The sequence below is a fragment of the Stegostoma tigrinum genome, chromosome 10 (genome assembly GCF_030684315.1).
Source record: "Stegostoma tigrinum isolate sSteTig4 chromosome 10, sSteTig4.hap1, whole genome shotgun sequence".
Lineage (NCBI taxonomy): Eukaryota > Metazoa > Chordata > Chondrichthyes > Orectolobiformes > Stegostomatidae > Stegostoma > Stegostoma tigrinum.
In genome coordinates this window covers 81,439,941-81,466,918 of record NC_081363.1, presented here as the reverse complement: position 1 = coordinate 81,466,918, position 26,978 = coordinate 81,439,941, and the positions used below count along the sequence as shown (strand labels likewise).

Genomic DNA, 26,978 nt, shown 5'->3' with positions numbered 1-26,978 from the left:
CCTGTCTTCTTTTCTCTCCATCTTCAGTCCGCCTCCCCCTCTCTCCCTATTTATTCCAGAACCCTCACCCCACCCCCTCTCTGATGAAGGGTCTAGGCCCGAAACGTCAGCTTTTGTGCTCCTGAGATGCTGCTTGGCCTGCTGTGTTCATCCAGCCTCACATTTTATTATCATCGTCTCTGAATAGGCTGATGAGAAAATATCTCAACTGTGGGGTCGTCATTGAGTGTACAGAGATAGGTAGGTTCTTGATTATTAAGGGAGTCAAGGATTATGAGGAAACGGCATCAGAATGGGATTGGGACACATATCACCGACGATCTTTAAGAAGAAAGAAACGGGGGCCCAAGACTGCAGGACTGTCCTCTGCTGAGATACGATAAGGACACCACATTGACATCACACTGTTCGATTGCCACTCCTTCGGCCGGTAGTTACACGCTGCGGGGACTCGGGACCCGCCCACCTTCTATCGGCCCCTGTGATTGGCTGCAATATGTCCGTTCGTGGATTGGCGGTCACCCTCAGCGCTAGGGCCAATCGCGGGGCGGCCTCCGGGCATGGTCTCCAGTGCGCGTCTATCCATGATTTCTCGCGGGGATTGGCCGACGCGCGGCGAGAATCGGGACCAATAGAAGCACCGGATCGCCGACAGGTTAAGGTGGAGAAGGTAGATACCTGAGTGAGGGAGTCCCTGGAAGTAGGGGAAGGTAGGGTCAGACACTTGGTGGGCTATTCTCAGTTACTTTGGAGGTTGAGGTTGGTCAGGGTCAGTTTCTTTAAGTTCAACTCCAGTTTCATCCAGGTGAAACATGACAATGAATAGATCAGGTGAGAGGACGGATAGGTTCAAAGTAAATTATGCTCACAACACTGTCATGGCGCAATGCCACTGAGCCTACACATGAGTTATAAGATGCTAAGTACCGTTTGGGGTTGGGGGCTAGCAGTGGATGGGGAGATGGTGACCCCTGTACCTCCCACCACCCCTAAAGCAGTGACTGACACTGGACCCTGTCTGAGTCCCTGCACTAGACCAATTGACAGACCCTGTTCACCATGTTTCCCTTTGCCCGAACCTGGATACTGACCCTGTGCACAACACCTTTTCTTGATCGCCTCCCCCACACCCAGTGACTGATCCTGGCCTTCTTCCCCCAGACACAGTGACTGACTCTGCCATCCACATGACTAAGCCTGACACCCTTGTCCCTCTCCTCAAGACAGTCCATCTTCTGCTTCCAGACCCAGTGACTGAGCCCAGCGTCCAAAGACATTTGGCATGATTGGCTAACTTAATGACACCTATGGGAAGTGAGTGTGCACAATCAATGCAATTAGTATTGTGTTATTTATAGATGTAATGGTACTATCATTTTGAATCTAGTTCAATATTATTTTGTTCTCCTGCACTAGGTTGCAAAACATGTCAAGCAAAAAGCTGAAGAGGACAGGCCTGCCTTCAGAATTGTGTGAAAGGCTGAGCAAATACCAGATTGTAAACTGTCAGGTAAGGCAGTAGCTGGAACGGTGCAAGGTGATGCTTATATTCATCATGGATATACTTAGAGCAAACAGTTATAGGTTGCAACAACTTGATTTACGACCTGATTGAGTAATGAAGAACATTAGCTTTGTTTGTTCTAATGAACGATTTCTTTTTCCCAGTTACCTTCTCATTTTCTTCAAGGAATTGCTACCTTAGAGGCAATCCCAAGCAAATGTACTGTGATACAATACCCAACAGGACATCTTTCAGATAGGAATCTTGACAGTGATTTGGGATTTTTTGATGTTGGATGATAATGTTATCAAGCCAGTTGCTATTTTCACTAAATATCCTTTTCCTATGGAGCTCACTATAATGGCAAACTAGTGGCTGATTGTATATTTATTCTCCGTCCAATTGCTGAAGCTGATTGCACCTGACCAGACATTAGGATGAACACTGGGACCTAAGTTGTAAAAAGGTAGATTAGGTTTAGAAGCAGTTGAGAAAAGGTTTGCTTAGTTGCTGGCTTAATCCTTCTCATGAAGAAGGTTGAACAGAATAGGTCTTTATCTGCTGGTGTCTAAAAGAATAAAGTTGCTCTTATCGAAACGTACAAATTCTTGAGAGTCCCAGTCATACACCATGGAAACAGATCCTTTGGCTTAACTAGTCTGTGCTGACGAGGTTTCTCAAACTAAGCTAGTCCTATTTGCCTGCATTTGGCCCATATCCCTCTAAACCTTTCTTATTCATTTACTTGTCCAAATGTCTTAAATGTTGTAACTGTACCTGAATCTACCACTTCCTCTGGCAGTTCATTATCATATACGCATGACCCGCTGTTGTCCCTCAGGTCCTCTTTGAATCTTTCCCCTCACAGCTTAAAACTGTCCTCTAGGTTTGAATTCACCTACCATAGGGAAAAGACCTTTGCTGTTCACCTTATCTATGTATGTCATGATTTTATAAACCTGTACAAGGTCACACCTCAACCTCCTATGCTCCAGGGGGAGAAATCCTAGTCTATTCAGCCTCTCCTTATAGCGCAAACCCTCCAGTCCTAGTAACATCCTCATAAATTTTTACTGCACCCTTCCCAATTTAATAATATCTTTCCTATAGCAGGGCGACCAGAACTGTATGCAGTACTCCAAAAGTAGCCTTACCAATATTCAGCACATCCCCAACATGATATCTCAACTCCTATGCTCAATGCTCTGCCAATGAAGGCAAGCATGCCGAATGCTGCCTTCACCATCCTATCCACCTGTAACATTACTTTCAAGGAACTGTTTACCTGAATCCCTAGTCTCTGTTTGGCAACACTACTCGGGGCCCTAGAAATAACTACGTAGGTTCTGCCCTGGTTTGTCTCAGCAAAATGCAACACCTCACAATTATCTAAATTAAATTCCATCTGCCATTCCTTGGCCTGTTGGCCCAGCTGATCAAGAGACTGTTTTATTCTTAGATAACCTTCTTCAGTGCCCACTATATCACCAATTTTGATATCATTGGCAAACTTACTAATCGTGCTTCCTATATTCTCATTCAAATCGTGTATATAAATGGTGAACACTGGACCCAGCAAAGATCCCTGCTGAACACCACTAGTCACAGGCCTCCAGTCTGAACAGCAACCTTCTCTCATCACCCTCTCTCTCCTACCTTGAAGCCAATTTTTGTATTCATTTGGTTAGCTCTCCTATGATCCCATGTGGCCCAACTTTACTAACCAGTCCACCATGCGAAACCTTGTTGAAGGACTTGCTAAAGTCCATATAGACAATGTCTATTGCTCTGCCCTTATCTATCTATTTGGCCAATCCTTAAAAACCTCAATAAAGTTTGTGAGACATGATTTCCCTTGTACAAAGCCATATCTCCAATCATTTCTAGCCTCACCAAATGCATGTAAAACCTCTCTCTCAGAATCCCCTCCAATAACTTATCCACTATTGACATCAACCTCACCAGTCTATAGTTTCCCCAGGCTTTTCCTTGCAGCCTTTCTTAAATAAAAGCACAACATTAGCTACCCTCCAGTCTTCCGGCACTTTGCCCATGTCTGTAGATGATACAGATACCTCTACTACTGGCCTCTCATTTCTTCCTAATCTTCCCACAATGTCCTGGGATACTGTTGGGGACTTAACTACCATCATGTGTTTTACGACCTCCAGCACCACCTCTTCTGTAATGTGATCTGTTTTCAAGACATCACTGTTTATTTCTCCAAGTTCTCCAGCTTGCATGATTTTTCTCCACAGTAAATACTGATGCAAAATATTTGTTTAGTATCTCACCCATCTCCTGTGGTTCTGCACGTAGACACATTGTTGACCTTGAAGGAGTCCTATTTTCTTCTTAGTTGCTCTTTTTTCCTTAATGTACTTGGAGAATCGCTTTGGATTCTTCTTAATCTGCTCTGTCAAGGCTATTTCATATCCCCTTTTTGCCCTCCTGATTTCCCTCTTAAGTATCTCCCTACTTCCCCTATACTCAGCAAGGGATTCATTTGATCCCAACTGGCTACACCTGACATGTGCCTCCTTTCTCTCGACCACAGCTTCAATGTCTCTAGTCATCCAGTGTGCTGTGCTCCTACCAGCCTTGCCCTTCACTCCAACAGGAATATACTGTCTCTGAACTCCTTTCTCATTTTTGAAAGCCTACCATTTGTTAGTCATCCCTTTACCTGTGAACAGCCTACCTGATTTCATTTTTTGAGAGTTCCGGTCTAATACCGTCAAAATTGGCCTTGCTGCAATTTAGAACTTTCACTTTTATACGAAGCCTATCTTTTTCCATGACTATTTTAAAATTAATAGAATTATGATCACTGGTTGCAAAGCGCTCCCCCACTAACACTTCAGTCACTTGCCTTGCCTTATTTCCCAAGAGAAGGCTATGTTTTCCTCCTCTAGTAGGTACATCTACGTATTGAAAAAGAAAATTTTCTTGAACACATTTAACAAATTTCTTCCCATCCAAGCCCTATGGCAGCCCCAGTCTATGTTTGGAAAGTTAAAATCCCCTACTTTTACAACCATATTATTCTTAAAGATATCTGAGGTCTCCCTACGTATTTGCTCCTCGGTTTCCTGCTGACTGTTAGAGGGCTTATAATACAACCCATCAAGATGATCAGCCCTGGATGTGAGTTTGCTCGCTTAGCTGGAAGGTTCGTTTTCAGACGTTTCGTCACCATTCTAGGTAACATCATCCTGCGTTGGTGATGTCATTTCCTGTTCTTTTTCTCAGAGGATGGTAGATTGGCTCCAAATCAATGTGTTTGTTGATGGAGTTCCAGTTGGAATGCCATGCATCTAGGAATTAAACAGATAAATAGAAAGTGGGACATGACACCAGTGCTTCACCAGAGGCTCATTGATGATGTTACCTAGAATGGTGACGAAACGTCTGGGAACGAACCTTCCAGCTCAGTGAACCAGCTTACATCTGGAACAAAGTAAAGACCCACTCTTTTGTGGACCAAGAAGAGGAGAGCACGACTGTGTTGGAGGTGGAAGGAAGACATCGGGTTGGCTGTGCACCCTTGCAAGCAGTGAATCTTAATGCTGGCATCGGCCTAATGCTGGTTCGGGGGAGCAGCCAACCTGCAACGATGGCTGCGGCGAGCGCTCGTGCCCCGGGTCAGGGGGTCCAGAACACCGTCCACGTTTCCATGAAGAAGGTGAATGAAGGTGCACCTGTGGACCACACCTCCTTCGTGAAGAGGATCCTGTTGAACTATTGTGGGTTCGCTGCTGCAGAAATTTACTGCCTGCAGGATTTTCCTGGTGGAGGTTTCTACGATGTAACCTTAAGGAGCGCCAAGCTTTGTGAGTGCTTCCTGGAGGTTTTCAAGGAAAAAGGAGGTGAGGGCCCCCTCTCTGTACTGACTGCCATCCCGCTGTTTGTGATGCCGGTGCAGAGGAGCTGTATGGTCACTGTACACATGTACAACCTGCACGTGCCAGCAGCTGATGTCCTGACCTTCCTTGGAAGGTACGTGAAGGTGGAAGGGGACCTAACCAACATCATGGACCCCTTTGGGATCTGGACAAATAAGAGGCAGGTCAGGGTGACGCTGAGGACGGGCGCGGATGGGAACATCATACACCCACCGTCCAGCTTCGCGATTGGTGGGAGCAAGGGCTACCTGACCTACGCAGGGCAACCCAAAGTCTTCCATGGCTGTGGTAGGTCAGGTCACGTGGTGGCCGACTGGAAAATCACCATCTGCAGGGAGGAGGGACACCTTGCAAAGGATTGCCCAAAGGAAAAAGCTGCAACCTTTGCGGGGAAGCAGGCCACATGTACAGGGCATGCCTGCGGTGGGGGACCACCTACGCCCAGGTCGCCAGCAGGGGCAATGCGGGCCAAGCCCCCCCTCCCCCTGGAGGAGAGGAAGGCACAAGGCCCCTGCAAGGACCCCCCCTAGTGTGCAGGAGGGTCAGGTTGTGCAGGAGAGACCATGCCCGCAGGATGGACCCGAGGCCAGCAAAGCGCCCCTGCAGGCTCCGCTCTTCCCCCACCCACCCCCCGCCGTCAACGACAACCCGGAGTCAATGGAGGAGGCGACAGGTGACCCAGGGGAGTGGACGACGGTCTGGAAGGCGAGGAGGAAGGCACGCCAGAGGGCCCCAGCTCCACAACCATCAGGTGGGAAGAGGCAGCTACAGGGGGGCTATAAGAGCTCCTCTGATGAGGGGGATTCGGAGGAGGCCCGCCCAAAGCAGAAGCTGAAGACTTCCACTGAGAAAGAAAGCGGCACCCCGCTTCCAGGGGACGGGAGGTGTCCTGAGGTTCCCTCCAACACCCAGCCACGTGAGGCTGGGACCCTGGAGGGCCCCCTGGAACCTGCAGGTGGGAAGCAGGAAACAATGTGCCCCCAACCTGACTCAGAGCCGAACTCTCCTGCCTCTGTACCCCCGATGGGGGGATGCCTCCTGGAAGGCAGCACGGACAGTTTCCTGAGCCAGGAGAGTGTCCAGCAGTTCGCCCTCCTAGTGGCTGATGTCACCTACAGGAACGCTCCCCTGAGGCTGATCGACGTGTACGCCCCAGCGGTACGGAGTGAGCGGTTGGCCATCCTGCAGCGGCTTCCACCCCTGCTGGCTACGTCCAGGCCGGCCATCCTAGGCGGAGACTTCAACTGCATCATCGATGCAGATGGAAGATCCGGCGTGGGGACAGCAGGTGGGGGGAATCAACTGGACGTCACGTCCAGATACCTGATGGGCACGGTGAAGGACGCCAAGCTGCTTGACGTCTTCAGCACCCCTGCAGACGGACCGCAGCGGAGATACACCTGGTCGCGGCCAGACGTGTCTATCCGCTCAAGGACAGACTCCCTGTTTGTGTCACGGGCGTTCTCGGTCAGGTCCACCGGTGTCGAGCCGGTGTTCTTCTCTGACCACTGTCTCCTGCTGGCCGACTGTCACTTAGAGGACGACCAGCAGGCTGGCAAGGGGACGTGGAAGCTCAACACGACTCTGTTGACCCCAGAGAACGTCGAGGAGCTTAAGAGGGAGTTGGAGAACCGTGAAACCCCTCTTTGAATCTCCAGGCGACTGGTGGGAGACGGTGAAGGAGAACATCAAGAGGTTCTTTGTCCTCAAGGGTGTTTGGAAGGCGAGAGAGAGGCGGGAAAAGCTATCGTGACTCCAGAAAAGGATGCAGAACCTGCTCCTGCAGTTGATGGGGGGGGTCGATGTCACGGAGGACCTCCACGAGGTGAGGGGCCAGCAAGCCTCGCTCTTTGCCGCGGAGGCCTCCAGGATAATCTTCCGGTCCAGGGTCCGCTTTGTGGAGCAGGACGAGACGTGCTTGCGTTCCTTCTTTCAGAAGGTGCACAAAGAGAGCTCTGTGCTTAGCCGGCTGAAGGAGGGCGATGGCTCGGTGATTTCGTCTTGGCCCGACATTTTGAGGATCAGCAGATCCTTCTATGCCGGACTGTACGACGCGAAGCCCACAGACAGCACGGCCTCCGAGTCGTTCCTGTCGTCTATCACGGAGATCTCAGACGACGTCACAAGGGAATGGCTGGACTGGCCGGTATCCCTGGATGAGCTGATCAGAGCCCTCAAGTCCTTGGAGAGGAATAAGACTCCCGGGAGCGACGGCTTACCGGTCGAGCCATATTCCGCTCTGTGGGACCTGGTCGGCCAGGACCTGCTGGAGGTGTACGATAGTGCGCTTCGGGCAGGGGAAATGTGCAAGTCCATGAGGAAAGGCATCATCACCCTCATTTACAAGAGGAAGGGGGAGAGGGAAGAAATTAAGAATTGGCGTCCCATTTCATTAATGAACGTGGACTACAAAATCTTGGCTAAGGTTATAGCCAACCGGGTCAGGTCTGTCCTGGAGTCGGTGATTCACCCTGACCAAACCTGTGCTGTGCCGGGCAGGAGATCACTGAGAGCCTTGCGCTCATCAGGGATTTGATCGCCTACATGCAGGACAGGCGGGTGGACACCTGCCTCGTCAGCCTGGACCAGGAAAAGGCCTTCGACAGGGTCTCTCATGCCTACATGAGGGACATCCTCTCCAAATTGGTGTTCGGGGAGGGCATCCGTAATTGGATCTGGCTGCTCTACACCGACATCGTTAGCGCAGTCTCGATCAACGGGTAGGAATCGGACCGTTTTCCTGTCAGATCTGGAGTCAGGCAGGGCTGTCCGCTCTCTCCTGCCTTGCTCATGTGCTGTGTGGAGCCCTTCGCTGCATCCATCAGGAAGGACATGAGCCTGAAGGGCGTGTCTATCCCAGGCAGCGGAGGCCTTCAGGTCAAGACCTCCCTGTACATGGACGATGTCGCCGCCTTCTGCACTGATCGTCGGTCGGTGAGTAGGCTGTTGGACATCTGCAGCCAGTTTGAACTGGCCTCGGGCGCCAAAGTCAATAGGGGTAAGAGCGAGGCCATGTTCTTCAGGGAACTGGGACGACTGCTCCTTCATCCCCTTCACTGTCAGGACAGACTACCTGAAGGTGCTGGGTGTTTGGTTTGGTGGAGCTGGGGTGTGCACTAAGACTTGGGAGGAGTGTATCACCAAACTGAAGCAGAAACTGGGCAGGTGGACGCTCCGGTCCCTCTCCATCGCGGGTAAGAACCTGGTTGTCAGGTGCGAGGGGCTTTTGGTACTGTTGTATGTGGCGCAGGCCTGGCCTATTCCCTGGACCTGTGCCGCTGCGGTCACCCGGGCCGCCTTCCACTTCATTTGGGGGTCGAGGATGGACTGGGTCCGCAGGGACACCATGTACCAAGACCTGGAAAATGGGGGAAAGGGCGTACTGAACGCCACCCTTGCCCTGACGGCTACCTTTGTGTGCGGCTGCATCAAGCTGTGTGTAGATCCTCGGTACGCAAACACCAAGTGTCACTACTTACTGAGGTTCTACCTGTTCCCGGTGTTACGAAGGATGGACCTGGCCTTGTTGCCGCGGAACACTCCGAGTAGTTGGACCACCCGTACCACCTGTCCTTCATGGAAAAATTTTTGAAAGGAAACATCTTTGACCACAAGGCCGTCAGGCAGTGGTCAGCAAATAGTATCCTCGGGACCCTTCGGGAAAAGGAGAGGGTGGATCCCATCGTGTGGTTCCCCACGCAGACTGCCAAAGTCATTTGGCAGAATGCCTCATCGCCAGAACTTTCAAACAAGCACAAGGGCATTGCTTGGCTGGCGGTGAGAGGGGCTCTGCCAGTGAGATCCTTTATGCACGTCCGGAATCTCTGTGCCACCGCACGCTGCCCTCGAGGCGGCTGCGGGGAGGGACGAGATTGTCTATCACCTCCTTCTGGAGTGTGCCTATGTGCAGGAGGTCTGGAGGGGGATGCAGTGGTATTTGTTGAGGTTTGCCACGAGCAGCTCCGTGACACGGGACTCTGTGCTCTATGCACTGTTTCCCGGGACGCACACTGAGACCAACATCAACTGCGCCTGGAGGACCATTAATGCGGTGAAAGATGCTCTTTAGTCTGCCTCCAACTTGCTGGTCTGCCAACTGAAAGAACTGACTCCGACCGAGTGTTGCAGACTGGCGCACTCCAAGGTCCAGGACTACGTGCTGAAGGACATGCTAAAGCTTGGGGCAGCCGCCGCCAATGCGCGGTGGGGAAAGACCACCGTATGAAACCCCTCGTCAAGAATAAAAAAAGGGCCCTGTCTGGTAACTGGGCCCAGCTGACGCCTTCCCCAACTGGTCAGGGGGCCAACAGGGACTGTGCAGGGAGACGACTGCCGGGGTATTTACTTTGCTATGTTTTTTCTTCTTCTTTGTTTTGTTTTTGCCTTTAGTTGGTGTACATACCCCTTTGGTAACCGGGAGTAGCTTGTATGACTGGGTAGGTGTATAAATGTTTTTATTTTTTGTACATTCTATGAATAAAGTAGATTTTTTCAAATTAAAAAAAGTGACGAAACGTCTGAAAACGAACTTTCCAGCTCAGCGAGCAAACTCCCATCCAGAACCTCAACCTGAGCTACAAATCTTCTCTAAACTTGCTAGATGATCAGCCCCTTCTTATTTCTTAATTCCACCCACATAGCTTCATTGGACAATCATCCATGAATCCTCTCTAGGTACAGCAGTCGTGATTTCCCTAATCAAAAAATGCCACTCTCCTGTCTCTCTTGCCTTCCGTTCTAACCTTCTGATGGTATCTATACCACAGAACACTGAGCTTCCAGTCCTGTCCCTCCTTCAGCCGTTTCTCTGTAATAGCTATCCCAGGCCCATGTTCTCATACATGCCCTGAGTTAATCTGCCTTACCAGTCAGGCCTCTTGCATTGAATTAAATGCAGTTGAATTGTTCAGTCTTACCTTGTTCTCTGCCATACTGTTGCCTGCCTTGTCTATTTAGCTTGTTCCCTTTACCTTCTCAAACATCCTCAACCTTCTCTCTTTTCTCACTACTGCTTAAGATCCTCCTATCCCGTACCCCCCCCCCCCCCCCCCCCCAAGACTGTCTCCATACTAGTTTAAAGCCTCCTGAGTAGCACCAGCAAATCTCCCTCTCCAGTTAAGGTGCAACCTGCCCTTCCAGTGCAGATCGCTTCTGCCCCGGAAGAGATCCCACTGAATCCTTGGCCCCTGCATCATCTCCTCAACCACTCACTTATCTGCCCCATCCTCCTATTTCTACACTCACTGGAGAGAAATGGAAAGGGTGGATACTGGAAAGATGTCTCCATTTGTGGGTGAGACTTGACCTAGGGGCTGCATTTTAAGAATAAGAACTTTCCCTTTTAGGACAGAGATAGGGGAGAAATGTTTTAAGAGAGTTATAATAATGGGCGTTATCTCCTCAGGAGGTACTGGAGGTATGTTGAGGAAAGTGGACCTAAGAACACAATCAGATCAGCTGTGATCTTATTGAGTGCTGGAGGAGGCTTGAAGGCACACTTATCCTACTCCTGTTCCCAAATTGCATGTTCTTATTGAACAAAATCAAAATTGAATTGTCTGCATCAATATTGCATTATTCACTTTCTCCACTTGCTAGCGAGGCGAGGAATAGGGTGAGAGAGGAGTTGAACACGTGGCTACAGGGATGGTGCAGGAGGGAGGGTTTTGGATTCTTGGATAATTGGGGCTCTTTCTCGGGTAGGTGAGACCTCTACAAGCAGGATGGTCATCACCTGAACCAGAGGGATACCGATATCCTTGGGGGGAAATTTGCTAAGTCTATTCGGGTGGGTTTAAACTAATTCAGCAGCGGGGTGGGAACCAAAATTGTAGTTCGAAAAAAGAAAAGGTTGAGAGTAGGGAGACCCGAAATCAAGTTTCAGGGATGCAAGATGGCACCGGCAAGCAACAAGTTGGTTTGAAGTCTGTCTACTTCAACGCCAGGAGCATCCGGAATAAGGTGGGTGAACTTGCAGCATGGATTAGTACCTAGGACTGCGATGTTGTGGCCATTTCGGAGACATGGATAGAGCAGGGACAGGAATGGTTGTTGCAGGTTCCGGGATTTAGATGTTTCAGTAAGAACAGAGAAGATGGTAAAAGGTGGGGGAGGTGTGGCATTGTTGGTCAAGGACAGTATTACAGTTGCATAAAGGATGTTTGGGGACTCGTCAACTGAGGTAGTATGGGCTGAGGTGAGAAACAGGAAAGGAGAGGTCACCCTGTTGGGAATTTTCTATAGGCCTCCGAATAGTTCCAGAGATGTAGATGAAAGGATAGCAAAGATGATTCTCGATAGGAGTGAGAGAGACAGGGTAGTTGTCATGGAAGACTTCAACTTTCCAAATATTGACTGGGAACATTATAGTTCAAGTACTACAGATGGGTCAGTTTTTGCTCAGTGTGTGCAGGAGGGCTTCCTGACACAGTATGTAGATAGGCCAACAAGGGGCGAAGCCACATTAGATTTGGTACTGGGTAATGAGCCTGGCCAGGTGTTAGATTTGAAAGTAGGTGAGCACTTTGGTGATAGTGATCACAATTCTGTTATGTTTACTTTAGTGATGGAAAGGGATAGGTGTATACCACTGGGCAAGCGTTATAGCTGGGGGACAGGCAATCACGATGAAATCAGGCAAGATTTAAGGAGCATAGGATGGGGAAGGAAACTGCAGGGGATGGGCACATTAGAAATGTGGAGCCTATTCAAGGAAAAGCTCCTGTGTATCCTAGATAAGTATGTACCTGTCAGGCAGGGAGGAAGCGGTAGAGCGCAGGAGGCGTGGTTTACGAAGGAGATGGAATCTCTGGTCAAGAGGAAGAAGGCGGCTTATGTTAGGATGAGATGTGAAGGCTCAGTTATGGTGCTTGAGGGCTACGAGGTAGCCAGGAAAGACCTAAAGAGAGAGCTCAGAAGAGCCAGGAGGAGACATGAGAAGTTGTTGGCGGATAGGATCAGGGTAAACTCTAAGGCTTTCTATAGGTATTTAAGGAATAAAAGAATGACGAGAGTAAGATTAGGGCCAATCAAGGATAGTAGTGGTAAGTTGTGTGTGGAGTCAGAGGAGATAGGGGAAGTACTAAATGAATATTTTTCAACAGTATTCGCTCTAGAAAACGACAATGTTGTCGAGGAGAATACTGAGATACAGGCTACTAGACTATGTGGGATTGAGGCTCACAAGGAAGAGGTATTAGAAATCCTGCAGAGGGTGAAGATAGATAAAATCCCTGAGCCGGATGGAATTTATCCTAGGACCCTCAGGGAAGCCAGGGAGGAGATTGCCGCGCCTTTGGCATTGATCTTCAACTCATCATTGTCTACAGAAATAGTGCCAGACGACTGGAGGATAGCAAATATGGTTCCCCTGTTCAAGAAGGGGAGTAGAGACAACCCCGATAATTATAGACCAGTGAGCCTTACCTCAGTTGTTGGTGAAGTGTTGGAAAAGGTATAAGGGATAGGATTTATAATCATCTAGAAAAGAGTACGTTGATTGGGGATAGTCAGCACGGTTTTGTGAAGGGTAGGTCGTGCCTCACAAACCTTCTTGAGTTCTTTTGAGAAGGTGACCAAATAGGTAGATGAGAGTAAACCGGTTGATGTGGTTTTTGTGGATTTCAGCAAGGTGTTCGATAAGGTTCCCCACAGTAGGCTATTGTACAAAATGCGGAGGAATGGGATTGTGGGAGATATAGCAGTTTGGATCAGAAATTGGCTTGCTGAAAGAAGACAGAGGGTGGTAGTTGATGGGAAATGTTCATCCTGGAGACCAGTTACTAGTGGTGTACCGCAAGGGTCAGTGTTGGGTCCACTGCTATTTGTCATTTTCATAAATGACCTGGATGAGGGCGTAGAAGGATGAGTTAGTAAATTTGCAGACGACACTAAGGTCGGTGGAGTTGTGGATAGTGACGAAGGATGCTGTAGGTTGCAGAGAGACATAGATAAGCTGCAGAGCTGGGCTGAAAGGTGGCAAATGGAGTTTATTGCAGACAAGTGTGAGGTGATGCACTTTGGTAGGAGTAACTGGAAGGCCAAGTACTGAGCTAATGGCAAGATTCTTGGCAGTGTAGATGAGCAGAGAGATCTCTGTGTCCATGTACACAGATCCTTGAAAGTTGCCACCTAGGTTGACAGGTCTGTTAAGAAGGCATACAGTGTTTTAGCTTTTATTAATAGAGGGATCGAGTTCTGGAACCAAGAGGTTATGCTGCAGCTCTACAAAACTTCGGTGCGGCTGCACTTGGAATATTGCATACAGTTCTGGGCACCGCATTATAAGAAGGATGTGGAAGCTTTGGAAAGGGTGCAGAGGAGATTTACTAGGATGTTGCCTGGTATGGAAGGAAGTTGTTATGAGGAAAGGCTGAGGGACTTGAAGCTGTTTTCGTTAGAGAGAAGAAGGTTGAGAGGTGACTTAATTGAGGCATATAAGATAATCAGAGGGTTAGATAGGGTGGACAGGGAGAGCCTTTTTCCTAGGATGGTGATGGCGAGCACGAGGGGGCATAGCTTTAAATTGAGGGGTGAAAGATATAGGACAGATGTCAGAGGTAGTTTCTTTACTCAGAGAGTAGTAAGGGAATGGAACGCTTTGCCTGCAACGGTATTAGATTCGCCAACTTTAGGTACATTTAAGTTGTCATTGGATAAGCATATGACGTACATGGAATAGAGTAGGTTAGATGGGCTTCAGTTCGGTATGACAGGTCGGCACAACTTTGAGGGCCGAAGGGCCTGTACTGTGCTGTTATGTTCTATGTTGGGTTGGTGTGTGCATACAGGGTTGATTGTTGCATAGCAGACAGTGCAGTTGTATCATCTCTGCCCACACTTTGCATCGACCAGTTCTGATACTTGCAGAATCCAGACCTAAACTGCTCTGATGCCAATGCTGTTGAAAGTCCTGTCTGCTTGTCCATCAATACAGCCCTTGAGAATTGGTTTCCTAAGCTGGAATACGTCAATTTCACGATCATGCGAGTTTACAAATTCTTCTTGACCTGAGTCCATCCTGCCTCTGTCATGCTGTTCAGGCCTATATTCTGTTTCTCTCCTCTGAGTTTGAATGGTAAAATATCTATGCATCCTCAATGTCAACATCTGTGACTGAGGCTTTTTCCGGCATAAGCCTGCACTCAGAATTTCAATGTTATTTGAGAAAGAACTGCAGGGATTGCCCCTTGCGTTATGGCCAAGATTTATTCCTTAGCCACCCTCCCTTATAATGGATCCTTTTTGGTCAAAATAGCATTTCTGTTTGTGGAACTTCACTGTCGATATGCTCCTGTCCCGTTTGCTACATTACAATAGTGCCAGTATTCACTGTAATTTTCTTTTGCATGTGTGCCAGCATTTTTAAGTATGATTATCCTTGTATCTCCTGAAATTATTTACCTGCATGTGCAGTAATTTATAGTCCCTTAACTTAGCCAACCTTGCTCAGAGGCTTTTGGATTGCTGCATGGTTCCACATCTTAATCCGAATGTCTGTTCTGATTGTGCTTCAAAATACTTTATTAGCTGAAGAGTGTTTTGAGATTGTGCAAAGGCAATATAAATGCAAATCTTTCTTCATTCCAAACCTACCAGCCTACTACTGTGGCTAAATTTTGGGTCTTTCTGACCAACCATCTTCCACAGATTTTCTATATGCTTTATTCGGTGTTCAATTATTTTAATTTAGAAATGTAGCTTTATTAAAGGCATTGTAATCTCTACATCTTGAGAATGCGTATTTGTTTTTTTTAACAGGACTTTCTATCCCTTTCTCCACTGGACCTAATGAGATTCACGGGTCAGAGTATCCGCAAGGTTCCTGCATTCGTAAAAACTGTCAGTAAGGCTTGTGCTCCTAAAATGGTCACTGTAAGTGAAGATTATTGTTAAATCATTGAAAGATTTTCGATATCAGCTTCTAATGTTGTAACTTGTTCCTTGGTTCGGTTTTCTCCTGTCTTTTCTTTCTTTGCTAAGTGGGTTTTTACACAGTTCTTGGGGATATATATATATTTGCATAAAACAAATGTTCATTGTTTGATCTATAAAGACACTGATGGAAGAATACATCCATATTTTTCCATAAATTACAGAACTACACATCACAGAATCAGGCCATTCAATCTACTGTAGGATTTCTGTGTGGATTTAGATCATCCCACTACCCCATTCTTCCAGTATCTCCCTGATCACTGTTGTTTTCTTTAAAAAAAATTCTGTTTAAAGCCATCCTTTCATCACCTCTTAACGGCGTGGCCAGGATGTGAACTCTCAGCATAAGGTCACTTGTGATACAAGAACCTGGTTTTCATTCAATCAATACCATTATCCTTGAGCATGCCTATTATGAATCATTCAGTGTGCAGTAGAACCTGCATGTAGTTGTATGTAGTTCAGCCTTTAGCTCAAAAACGCTGAGCCAAAGCTGCTTCAACATCAAACACTTACTGCCGATGTGTTTACCCTGTTTAGCAGTGGTATTCAGGAATTCTTCTACATGCTGCAGCCTTGGTATATCACATGAACTGCCACCCTTAATAAGTTTTAATTGTATTGTTCTCTTATTTACGTTACCTTTTGTATATTTTATTTACTTTAACGCCAGTTTGTTCCCTGTGTTAAAATTTAGGAATCAAAGACTTACCAGAGACCTGCCAAACAGCTAGTTCCTTTTTCTGTAGTAGGGCAAGAACCAATTCCAATCATCTGTAATGAATCTACTGCTGTTTCTGCCTGCCATAGGCTTCATTTATCACCTGCTCCTTTCAGTGATGTTGACCATCTGTCTTGGTGTCCTTCTATTTCCTGCTCCTCCAGGCGCTGCTGCCTACTGTTTCACAGTCCTCACCACATCCACTTATAAGCTGAACATAATTGTCATTTCCTCATCCATCGTTTCCGTGTTAAAATTTTGGAGATAACTATTGGCCTTGTCATTGTTACTAAATCTTTAGAGTTAACATTTAAAAAAAAATTGTATGTTGCTGTGACCTTACCTATGGACTGCGGCTACCTTTTGACCAACGCTGTATTGACATCTGGAACTGAGTGGCAGAAGGAGCATGGGTAAGCAAGTTGCTGGCTAAAAAATGCTGGTGATAGCGTTGTTGACAATAACGTTAGCATGTATTTATTAATGTCTTTAGTATAATTATGTGTCTCAAAGTGCTTCACAGTACCATTATAAAACAAAATACAACATAATATTCTGTCAGAAGACCAAAAGTTTGGTCAAGTAGGCAGGTTTTGATGAGTTTCTGAAGTGAGGATAGGAAGGTGGAGCAGTAGACAGGTAATGAGGATATCCGAGAGCTTTTCCTGAATCGACCAAAACCAGTGGAGGAGCAATTAAAATTGTAGAAACATGAGAGGCCAGCATTAGAGGAACACGTATTTTTCTGATGTTTGTGCATCTGGAGGAGATTCGAGGTATGGAGGGATGAAGCCAGGGAAAAAAATAATGTGGGAAAAATTGAAAAGAAACTGAAAGTTTGAAAATCAAGACAATGCTTGACTCGAAGCCAATGTCGCTCATCAAGCACCCAGATTACAAGTGAATGGGAATTGCCGCGAGCAGTGACATGGGCAGTAGAACTTTGAATGCCCTCAAGTTTATGAAGAGTGTAGTGTGAGAGAACAGCCACACGCCTTTAAGAATAGTCAAGTCTCGAAGTAATAAAGGCAAGAATGTGGGTTTCAGCAGCAGATGATGTGAGACTGCTGATGTTGGGCAATGTTACCAAGGTGTGAGCCAGTTGTGTTTCTCTAACATTTTGTTTTTTATCCATAGTAATGACTTTGCTTGTTGGTAAAAATTAATGTTGCAAAGAGCTAAACCAGATATCCAATAATGTGGTACTAATCTGAAGTCAGTAGGCATCAGCAGAAAATGATCTCAGCCAAATGGGTCCCATTGAGAGGTGGATAAATCAGAGCAGTTCTGTACATTGCGACTTGCACAGAGACAAGAGGACACTTTTGCTAGCTGAAGCTTAGATGCAACCAGCTTCTAAAGAAATGTTCTGACAAACAGTTTCCTATTAGTGAGTGGAAATGTTGGCTTCTGCTGTGTTGAAAGTTACAGTTTGGTTCCTAGCACTGAACTGAGTTAAATTTTGAATCGAGTTGAAATCAGGTTTGGATTCAGAATTGATTTGAAAGATTACCTACGTACTCCTTTAGTCTTGGGGACAGATGGGAAAGAGGGGTAATACATATCCTTGCCCAAGTTCCATAATAGCTTAAATGGATAACAGTAGCTCCTTATACATTAAAGCTCAGAAAGCTTGAATTTGATGTCTGACCTTGTAAATGAAACAATCTTGTCCAGAGCTACAGTCACATTAATACAGTTGTATAAGTGCCACTTGGTTAAGGTGTATAAAAGTGAGCCAGTGTTCCTACTCCTGAACTTTGATGGAAACTGCATAGCTGTGAATGTCACACTGACAGTTTTCTACTTTTCCTAAAGGACATGGCAGCTAGACTGGAACTGCAGCAGATCATGAGGGAAAAACACACCTGACCTCATTCTATCTAATTTGCCTGCCACAGGTGCATCTGTCCATGATCTGTCCATATTGGAAAATGTGAATGCTACACAATTGTTGTCGAGACAAAACCATGTCTTTACGTTGAGAATACCCTCCATCACGTTGTGTGCCACAAGAATCATGTTCAGTAAAATAAATTTTGAACAGATCTAGCAGCTCAGGACTAGACATCCATGAGATGCTGTAGACCATCAGCAGCAGAATTGTACTCCAACACAATCTGCATCTTCATGGCCCAGCATATCTCCACTCTAGCATTATTGTCAAACCAGGGAATCAGTTCTGGATCAATGAAGAGTGCAGGAGGGCATGCCAAGAGCAACACCAGGTTTACCTAAAAGTGAGGTCACAATCTAGTGAAGCTACAACTGGGCTCTTATATGCCAGACTCCATAAGCAGCAATTGGTAGTCAGAGCTATCAACCGATCAAACTTAAGTTTTATAGTCCTCCAAATCCAGCTGTGAATGGTGGTGGGCAATTAAAAAAATTCACTGGAGATGGAGACTGCACAAATATCTCCATTTCCCCCAATAATGGTTGAGCCCATCACATCAGTGTAAAAGCTAAGACTGAAGCAGTTGCAACAATCTTCAGCCAGAAGTGCTGAGTGGTTGATCCATCTTGGCCTCCTGTAGAGGATCCCAGCATCACAGATGCTGGTCTTTGGCAAATTCGATTCAGTCCATATGATATCAAGAAATAGCTGGAAGCACTGGATAGTACAAAGCCTACGGGTTCTGACAACACTGCAGCAATAGTATTGAACACTTATGCACAGAACTACCCGAGCTGTTCCAGTACAGCTACAACACCAGCATCTACTTGACAAATTGGAAATTTACCTCAGTATGTCCTATAGACAAAAAGCAAATTCAACCAGGTTAAACTCCATCCCATCAGTCTACTTTCGATAATTAGTAAACTGATGTTGTCAACTGTGCTATCGAGCAGCACTTGTTTAGTGATAACTTGCTTCACTCATGCCTAGCTTGGGTTCCCCATTGGCCACTCAGTTCCTGACCTCAGCACAGCATTGTTTAAATGTAGACAAAAGAACTGAATTCCAGAGCTGAGGTGAGAATGATTGCCCTTGACATCATGGCTGTATTTGATCAAGTGCAGCATGAAAGAACACTAGCAAAGCTGTATTCAGTGGGCATAGTGAAAACTTAACTTAAAGGAAGGTGATTTCTGAAAGTCAGAAATATCAATTCCTGGACATCTCTACGGGAGGCCCTCAGGGTAGGTATTTTCTAATTAAGCAAGTTAGAGGTGTGATCACACATCACTGGAGCAGATGAGACTTGAAATTCCTTGGGGTAATGTCTTGGATCCAACCATTTTCTGCTGCTTCTTAAATACCCTTCCATCCAACATAAGTTCAGAGGTAGGGATGTTCAGTGATGATTACACAATGTTCAGCATAATTCGCAATTCTTCAGGTGTTGAAACAGTCCAGGTTCAAATGGACCACGACCTGGCCAGTATCCAGTTTTGGGCTGAAGTGGCAAGCAACATTTGTGACACACATTCCAAGCAGAGCCCATCTCCAATAAGAGACAATCTAACATTACTCCTTAATGTTCAGTGCAATCACCGCCTCTGAATCCGACGTTCTAGGGGTTACCATTAACCAAAAACTGAACTGGACTAGCCATTTGGCTAGTCTTTTGGCATTAAAACAGGTCAGAGGATAGGGATCCTACAGCGTGCAGTTCACCTCCTGACTCCCCAAAGCCTGTCCACCATGTACACGGTTCATATCAAGAATGTGATGGAATACTCTCTCCTTGTTTGAACTAGTGTAGTTTCATCACCTTCCAGAAGCTTGACATCATCCAGGACAAAGCAGATCACTTGATTGAGAACATAACTACAAATATTCACTTGCTCCACCACCAATGCTCAATAGCAATAGTAGTACTGTCTGCAAGATGCACTGCAGAAACGCAGCAAGGTTTACATAGATGGCACCTTGCAAACCCACAATCGCTTCCATCTGTAAAGATAAGTCAGCAGATGCATGAGAACACCATCCTCGTTTGCAGTTTTCGAACTTTGACTTGTATTGCTATTTCTTCACCGTCATTGGGTCAAAATACTGGAGCTCCCTCACTAATGGCATTGTTGCTCTGTCTACATCAAATGGACTGAACAGTTCAAGGAGGCAGCTCATCACCACCTCCTCACATGCAGCTAGGATGGACAAAAAATGCTGGCTGAGCCAGTGAAGCCCACAAACTATGAGCGAATGAAAAATAGTTTGCTGCTAGACATAAACAATGGATAGGCTCTCAGGTGAACGGAAACAAGCTCAACTTGTATTTGTATAATGTGTCTGACATAGTAGAACATCCCAAGGTGTATTAAGATTGTTATCTATCAAAGATTGACGTGGAGCCACATCATAGAGCATTTAATCAAACGCTATGCCAGGTAGCTACACTTGAGTGACATTTCATTTAAAGAAATAATTCAAATCCTAGGACTTATGCAGCAGAGGACTTGGCCATCTACAGTGGGGTGGATAAAATCTGATAAGTGCAAGAGGACAGAATAGGGTGGTCCTTGGGTCAGGAATACCAGCATCCATAGAACCATGTGATCCCCAATCTCTGTTCATGCTTTGGTTAGTGGCTAGCAGGAGAACATTTTAGAGTTATAGAATTCTCATTGTTTAACAGGTAATATTACAAAGATATTTGCTTTTGTTCCTGTCAGGCACTTGAAATGAATGCAGAAAGATGTTCAAAACCATCCACTGCTTTCTTCCCCACCTCTCTGAGCAAACTCGACGAGGTCCTTCATGGTGGATTAGCCTGTGGAACCCTGACTGAGGTATTGTTCAAGAAATCTCCCACTTCATACCAATCTTGTCCGTTGTTGAAAGCTCATTCTAACACTAACATATATCACAGCACAACATGTACGTCAGGTCATGATGGAATTATTTGAGGCTCTGATTTCAACATGCACATCCCACCCAGTATTGACTGACCCCCTCACAGACCATATTTGCTCTGGTGAGCTCTCCAGTGTTGGATATTTGATCAGGAGCTGTGATTCTGATGATTAGTCGCCAAGTTGTTTCAGTTTTGATCTGTAATTTATCTTTTTTCACCCACCTTGCTTAGATCAGCTGTGTTCATCCAGTCAGCAATGAGGACATTAATTCTTGTTATTCTTTAAATAGGAATTGCTGACTTTGAAAGATTGGGGCAAGTCTCAGTCCCTGTGTTGAAATAAATTGCCCACATTTCATGAAGTCGAAACTGGAGTTGGAGTATGATAAGAGTCAATCAAGTATAATGATGGGACTACTGATATGCTAATTTCAGGAAACTTGCATCTGGGAAGAGAAATTGTGATCAATCTTATTTTGAGTGTTTCCTATGTATCAGTTTGTCACTCTCTACAGCTGCTTTGGTAGTTGTGGGAAAGTGACAATGTATTCTGGACAACTTGAGAAGCTTTAACATGATGCAAGATGACAGGGCTCCTGGACGGAAGTACTGTGTTTCATGCTGAGTTGAGCACTCCAAATCTCTGTACAAACCTAAATTGCAACTGAAAGTCACATTCAGTTTTCAGCTCATGAATTGCTGACAATGTGAAAACTGTACATTGAGACAACAAAGTTACTTAAGTTGGTATTGAAATCAAAACACCAGGTCTTCCACAGAACTTGTACTATTTTTGAATTGTGATGGCCACTTGTTGTCGACTTGCTGCACTTGCAATCTGTCTAAAAGTAATGAGTAATTCTGGAGACATGGCTTTTATTCTTTATAGTTTAGAAGAATGAGAGATGACCTTTCAAGAGGGGCTTGACAGCACACATTGAGAGGATGTTTCCCTTTGCTAAGATGTCCAGAACTCGGGAGTCATAGACTCAGAATAAGGAATCCACCATCTAGGACTGAGACAAGGAGAAATGTCTTCACTCAGTATGTTGTAAATCTTTGGAATTTTCATCAGAGTTGTGGATGTTTAGTTGTTAGGAGTATTTGACTTAGTTTCTTTGCATGGTAAGGGAATTGAGGGATATGGGGATAGTTCAGGAAGGTAAAGTTAAGGTAGAAGCTCAACAATAATTTTATTGAATAGTAGAACAGGCTTGAGGTTCTGAATAGTCTGGTCATGATTCTTTCTCTTAGCATCTTAAATAATGACCAAGCCCCTCTGATGGTACCACTATTTGTGGGCTACAGCCTTTTCCGCTGTTTTTCCTGAAGTATGCAACTGGAGCTTTGTTGTTGCTGCTGCTCACTGACATCCCTGCACATCTATCATAGGTGTGTCTGTGTGGCAGCTATAACCAATTTATTTCTTCTCCTTCAAAGACACATTTGACGTCTAGTGTAATAACTTTATTGGTACAAGCAACTCAATAGACTGGGAAATCAAACATGGGACTACTGTGATCTGGACCATAAATGACATGAATTTGTAACTGCGGAGGTCATTCTGCTGGGGTAGAATGGCGTATATGTAGCCTAGTGTGCTACGGCCTGACTGACTGCATTTTGGACTCCAATTGTATGAATTAATTCTTGGAATTTTTTTTATTAACCGTAAGGCATGTGTTATTGTATAAAGCTAATGGCCTGGTGGATTTTGTTGTTGGATTTTGGATTTTGTTCACAGAACAGTTCCCAATTAAGGTTTCCTGTTTTTAGGTGACTGGTCCTTCGGGCTGTGGAAAAACACAATTTTGTATGATGCTGAGCGTGTTGGCCACCTTGCCTATCCGTATGGGTGGTCTGGATGGAGCAGTCATTTACATTGACACCGAGTCTGCTTTTAGTGCTGAAAGGTGAGAGAAATAATTGAGTGCTAATAATTCAATGTATACCAATGTTGTGGTTATGGCAGTAGACCATAAAGCCACATGTGGAGTGTTCAAATCCTGCCATGGGATGCTGAGAAATTGAATTGAATAAATCTAGTGATTTTGTTTTTTTGGCGAGTATTTCATTCCTGTCCTTTTTTGGGGAAGAGAACTTTTCACTGTTACTTGGTCCGACCTGTACCTCACTCCAGTCCCACAGTAATTGGTTGATTCTTGAATTGCCCTAGCAGTTGGGCCTGTTGTAATTCTTGAATGAAGAAATCAGGCAAATCAGTAGTGACCAAGATACCTTACTGGAACAAAAGAAGGCAGTTTTGTGCTAGTTAATCTTTGCAAGACCCTCCTCAACAACATCTCCAGCTATTTCCAAACCTGAGAGAACTGTTCCATACTCATCAGCCAACAGCTTGACTGTACACATTGTAGAATTCTATCCATCAGCAATCACCTCTCTCCTCACCAGGACGTGAGGAGCAATTTTTTTTAACAGAGCGCGTAGTTTGTATATGGAATGAATTGTGAAAAAGTAATGGATGCAGGTACAGTTACAGAGCTTAAAAGACATTTGGATAAGTTCATGAATAGGAACGGTTTGGAGTGACATAGGCCAAGTACAGGAAGGTGGGTCTAGTTTAGTATGGGAATGTGGTCTACATGGACTGCTTGGCTGGAAGGGTCTGTCTCGATGCTGTGTGACTCTGTAACATCCCTGCTTCCTCCTTCACCTGCCTTGAGGGCATCCAATAAATGTGGATCCACCAAAGGTAGGTGGATAATGTTATGCTGTATGCTCAACATTAACTTCAATAAAATTTCCCATTGATCATGACATAAAAACATTAGGATTCTTAATTTCCTGGAGGAGGCAAGAGCATTGAATGTACTCTGTGTGAGAAACTTCAGTGGCCACCATCAAGTTGTTTACCACTAAAATTATTCCCGGCTAATTCCTGAAGGCCATAACTAGCATTTCCAGCACTGTTCTCATCTTTATGTTATTAAGTGGAACAAGACCAAGGATATCTAAGCAATTCTTTCATGACACCATCTGCAGTGGGAGAATTGTCTAATACCATAAAGTGTAACCTTGTGGCCTTGTATAACCCTCACTCCACCTTCAGGCTGGAATAGTAACCCTGGCTAAGCAGCACGGTAGCACAGTGGTTAGCACTGCTGCCACAGCACCAGGGACCTGGGTTCAATTCCAGCCTCAGGTGACTGTCTGTGTGGAGTTTGCATATTTTCCCCATGTCTGCCTGGGTTTCCTCCGGGAGCTCCGGTTTCCTCCCACAGTCTAAAGATGTGCAGGTAGGTGGATTGGCCATGGAAAATTGCCCATTGTGTTCAGGGAGGTGTAGATTAGGTGGGTTATAGGGGGATGGGTCTGGGTGGGATATTCTGAGGTTCGGTGTGGACTTGTTGGGCCAAAGGGCCTGTTTCCACAGTGTAGGGATTCTAATTCTAATTCTGCTTCATTACAAAGGGGTAGAAGGTGACAGGAGCAGACCCAGATATATTCTTGAATGAAATATAGATCTAATAGTTACTATATAGTGCTGTTTGCATGCTAAGTTACAGGGGTAGAGTTAAACAGTCCTAAAATCCAAGGTATATTAATTATTTACTACTTCTCTACTTAGTATTTGCTAAAATCAGTGTTCAAACTTGCATGAATAGTGGAACTGAAATATGAGGTGAGCAGAGTAACAATAAATATGTTTGTATATTAAAATTTAGACAAGTGTGATACTGGTGAAATAGCTGCAGGATTTGTTTTTGAGTCTTTTTTCCCAGAGGTTTCAGCAACTTGACTCAGTTGATAGCATGCCCATCTTTGACTTAGAAGCTGCTGATGCGGAGACTAGTCATTGTGGTGCTGAGAGTGTTTTGGTTTGTAACTGGTGCTACCTTTCAGACAGAACATTAGCTTGGAATTGCTCTTTGTTTGTTCCAGTCAATTTAAGTGGGTGGCATAGATCTTACGACTTTTTGAGGAGCTGGAACTATTCCCAGACTCCTGACTAACATTCCTTCCTCAAGCAGCATCCTCGATTGCAAATGAACTGTTAGCGGGATGTTGCGATATGTTTAGAGTATATATTTTCTTAGGAAACCTGTGTTGATATATAAGCGATTAGTAGACTGTGACACTAAGGTTTAAACAGTTCCCAAAAGCCTGTGCCTCCTGCACTGCTCTTTTGGGAGAAATTAATTGCTATTGCATGCTGTTGTGGAGTGTGTTCACCTTCATTATGCTGTGTGAGCTCTCTTGATGGAGTTCATATTTCTGTGCTTCATAACCTTGTCTTTGTTGTGTTTCAGGCTAATAGAGATAGCAAGATGTCGATTCCCTAATTATTTCGATGAAAACCAGAAGCTGATTGCAATGACCAACAGAATTCACTTGTACCGTGAACTCACTTGTTTGGATGTGCTCAAAAGGTATCTGTTGTTGCCTTTTACAGAAACCGAAATTGTTGAAGAAAGTCAGTAGGTCAGGCAGCATCAGAATCCCTTCTTCAGTGGTCGTTTCCTTTTGTTTGAATTGAATTTAGTTCTCTACCCATCCTGAACAGTCTAATACTCCTGTTTGGAGAACGTGGAAGGCAAAGTACAGCTCTCTGTTATTATGCTTCATTTCCTCAGTTTCCCAAAGTTCATTCTTCCCTTTTCTTTTGTCCTCTGTTCTTCTGCAACAATGTAACACAATCGTCTCAAGGTACTTTGCAGAAACATTATAAAACAAACATGACACATTATAAAGAGATATTAGTTCAGCTGAAAAAAAAATTGTTGCAAGAGGTAGATTTTAAGGAACAGTTGGGGAGGGGAAGGAAGAAAGACGCTGCTTTACTGGTATTGATCTAAATCAGCTTAGTTACATTGCTGTTTAGGCGACAGTGATGTAACAAAGGTAAGACCCGAAGAAATATGAACAGGAGTAGGCTACTCAAGCCGCTCTGCCATTCAGTAGGATTGTGGCTGATCCAACATTCTTCATATCTACTTTCTTGCATTTTCCCCATAACCCTTGATTCGCATACTGATCAAGAATCATCACCTATCTTGGTCTTAAATATACTCAAGTATTCTGCTCCCACTGCTCTCTGTGGCAGGGAATTCTAAAGGCACACAACCATCACATACCTCCTCTTCTCAGATTTAAATTGGCATTGCTTTATTCTCAGACCAAGCCCTCTGGTCTTAGATTCTCCCATGAGGGGAAACACCCTCTCGGCATTTACCCCATCAAACCCCTTAAATATCCTCTATGTTTTAATGAGATCATTTCTCATTTTTCTAATCCTGCAGTGAGTAGAGTCCAATCTGTTTAGCCTTTGCTCATAAAAATATCTTTCTATTCCAGGGATCTTCCTAGTTAAAGGCATTTAAAATTATGAGGTAATTGGATAAAGAAGGAAGCACTATTGTTCGCTATAAACAAAAGCTCGGGAACAAAGGGAATTGCCTCTGTAACAGCACTGTGGTTCAGCCTATAGCTCATTGGACTACTGCAGTTCAAAAAGGCAGTTCAACCGCACATTCTCAAGAGCAACAAAGGATGGGCAATAAATGTTGGCCATCCAGCACAGCTGACATCCTGTGAGTGAATGGAAAAAATGTCAATACCAGATTAAAGACAAGAATCTTAGAATAAAGAACAGAGTAACATTTTTAGTATTGATAGTAAGATAAAGATGCATGAATGGTTTAGAATTTTTTGATTTGAAAGTATGAATGAAATAAATTTTAGATTTTCAGCTCTGTCAAAGGAATCATTTTTAAAAAGGTCAGAAAGTTATTTGGAACATGGGAATGAAAGTGTAGTTAGGATAACTAGGGTACCATTGGTGTCAATTGAAGAAGTGTTTACGAAGTTGAATTTTAATGACATGTAGAGAAAGCAGTTCAGCACCCATTGAGTTTCAGTTTAGAAGAATCAGATTTTCAGTGCAGAAGAGCAGTTTAATTCTGAAGTTTCCGAGCTGTGAGGGTTTGTGTTGGTGTTTTGAGCAATCAGAAGTGAAAAGATGTTTAAGGCCATCATAATTCAGATAATTAGAATCATAAGGAAGCCATCAAAACAGAAAGAGTCATCAAATAAGAAATTAAAATATTAAGGTAACAGTGGCAACATGTGAGTATGGTCAGTAACTG

General features: G+C 45.0%; 1 protein-coding gene across 4 annotated transcripts in view; it reads left to right on the top strand.

Moving 5' to 3' along the window:
- The first annotated feature begins 557 nt into the window (after nucleotides 1-557).
- Nucleotides 558-26,978, top strand: part of rad51b (RAD51 paralog B) — a 521,470-nt gene continuing 495,049 nt past the window's right edge. For 2 of the 4 annotated variants that reach the window (XM_048538505.2, XM_048538504.2), the window contains exons 1-6: nucleotides 558-710; nucleotides 1,417-1,510; nucleotides 15,169-15,282; nucleotides 20,690-20,806; nucleotides 22,648-22,784; nucleotides 25,143-25,262. In XM_048538505.2, coding sequence (XP_048394462.2) covers nucleotides 1,427-1,510; nucleotides 15,169-15,282; nucleotides 20,690-20,806; nucleotides 22,648-22,784; nucleotides 25,143-25,262 — 572 coding nt within the window. In that variant the 5' untranslated portion in view covers nucleotides 558-710; nucleotides 1,417-1,426. Of the gene's footprint in view, nucleotides 728-1,416; nucleotides 1,511-15,168; nucleotides 15,283-20,689; nucleotides 20,807-22,647; nucleotides 22,785-25,142; nucleotides 25,263-26,978 lie in introns of all 4 variants that reach the window. The other 2 variants (XM_059649305.1, XM_048538503.2) reach the window with 2 other exon arrangements.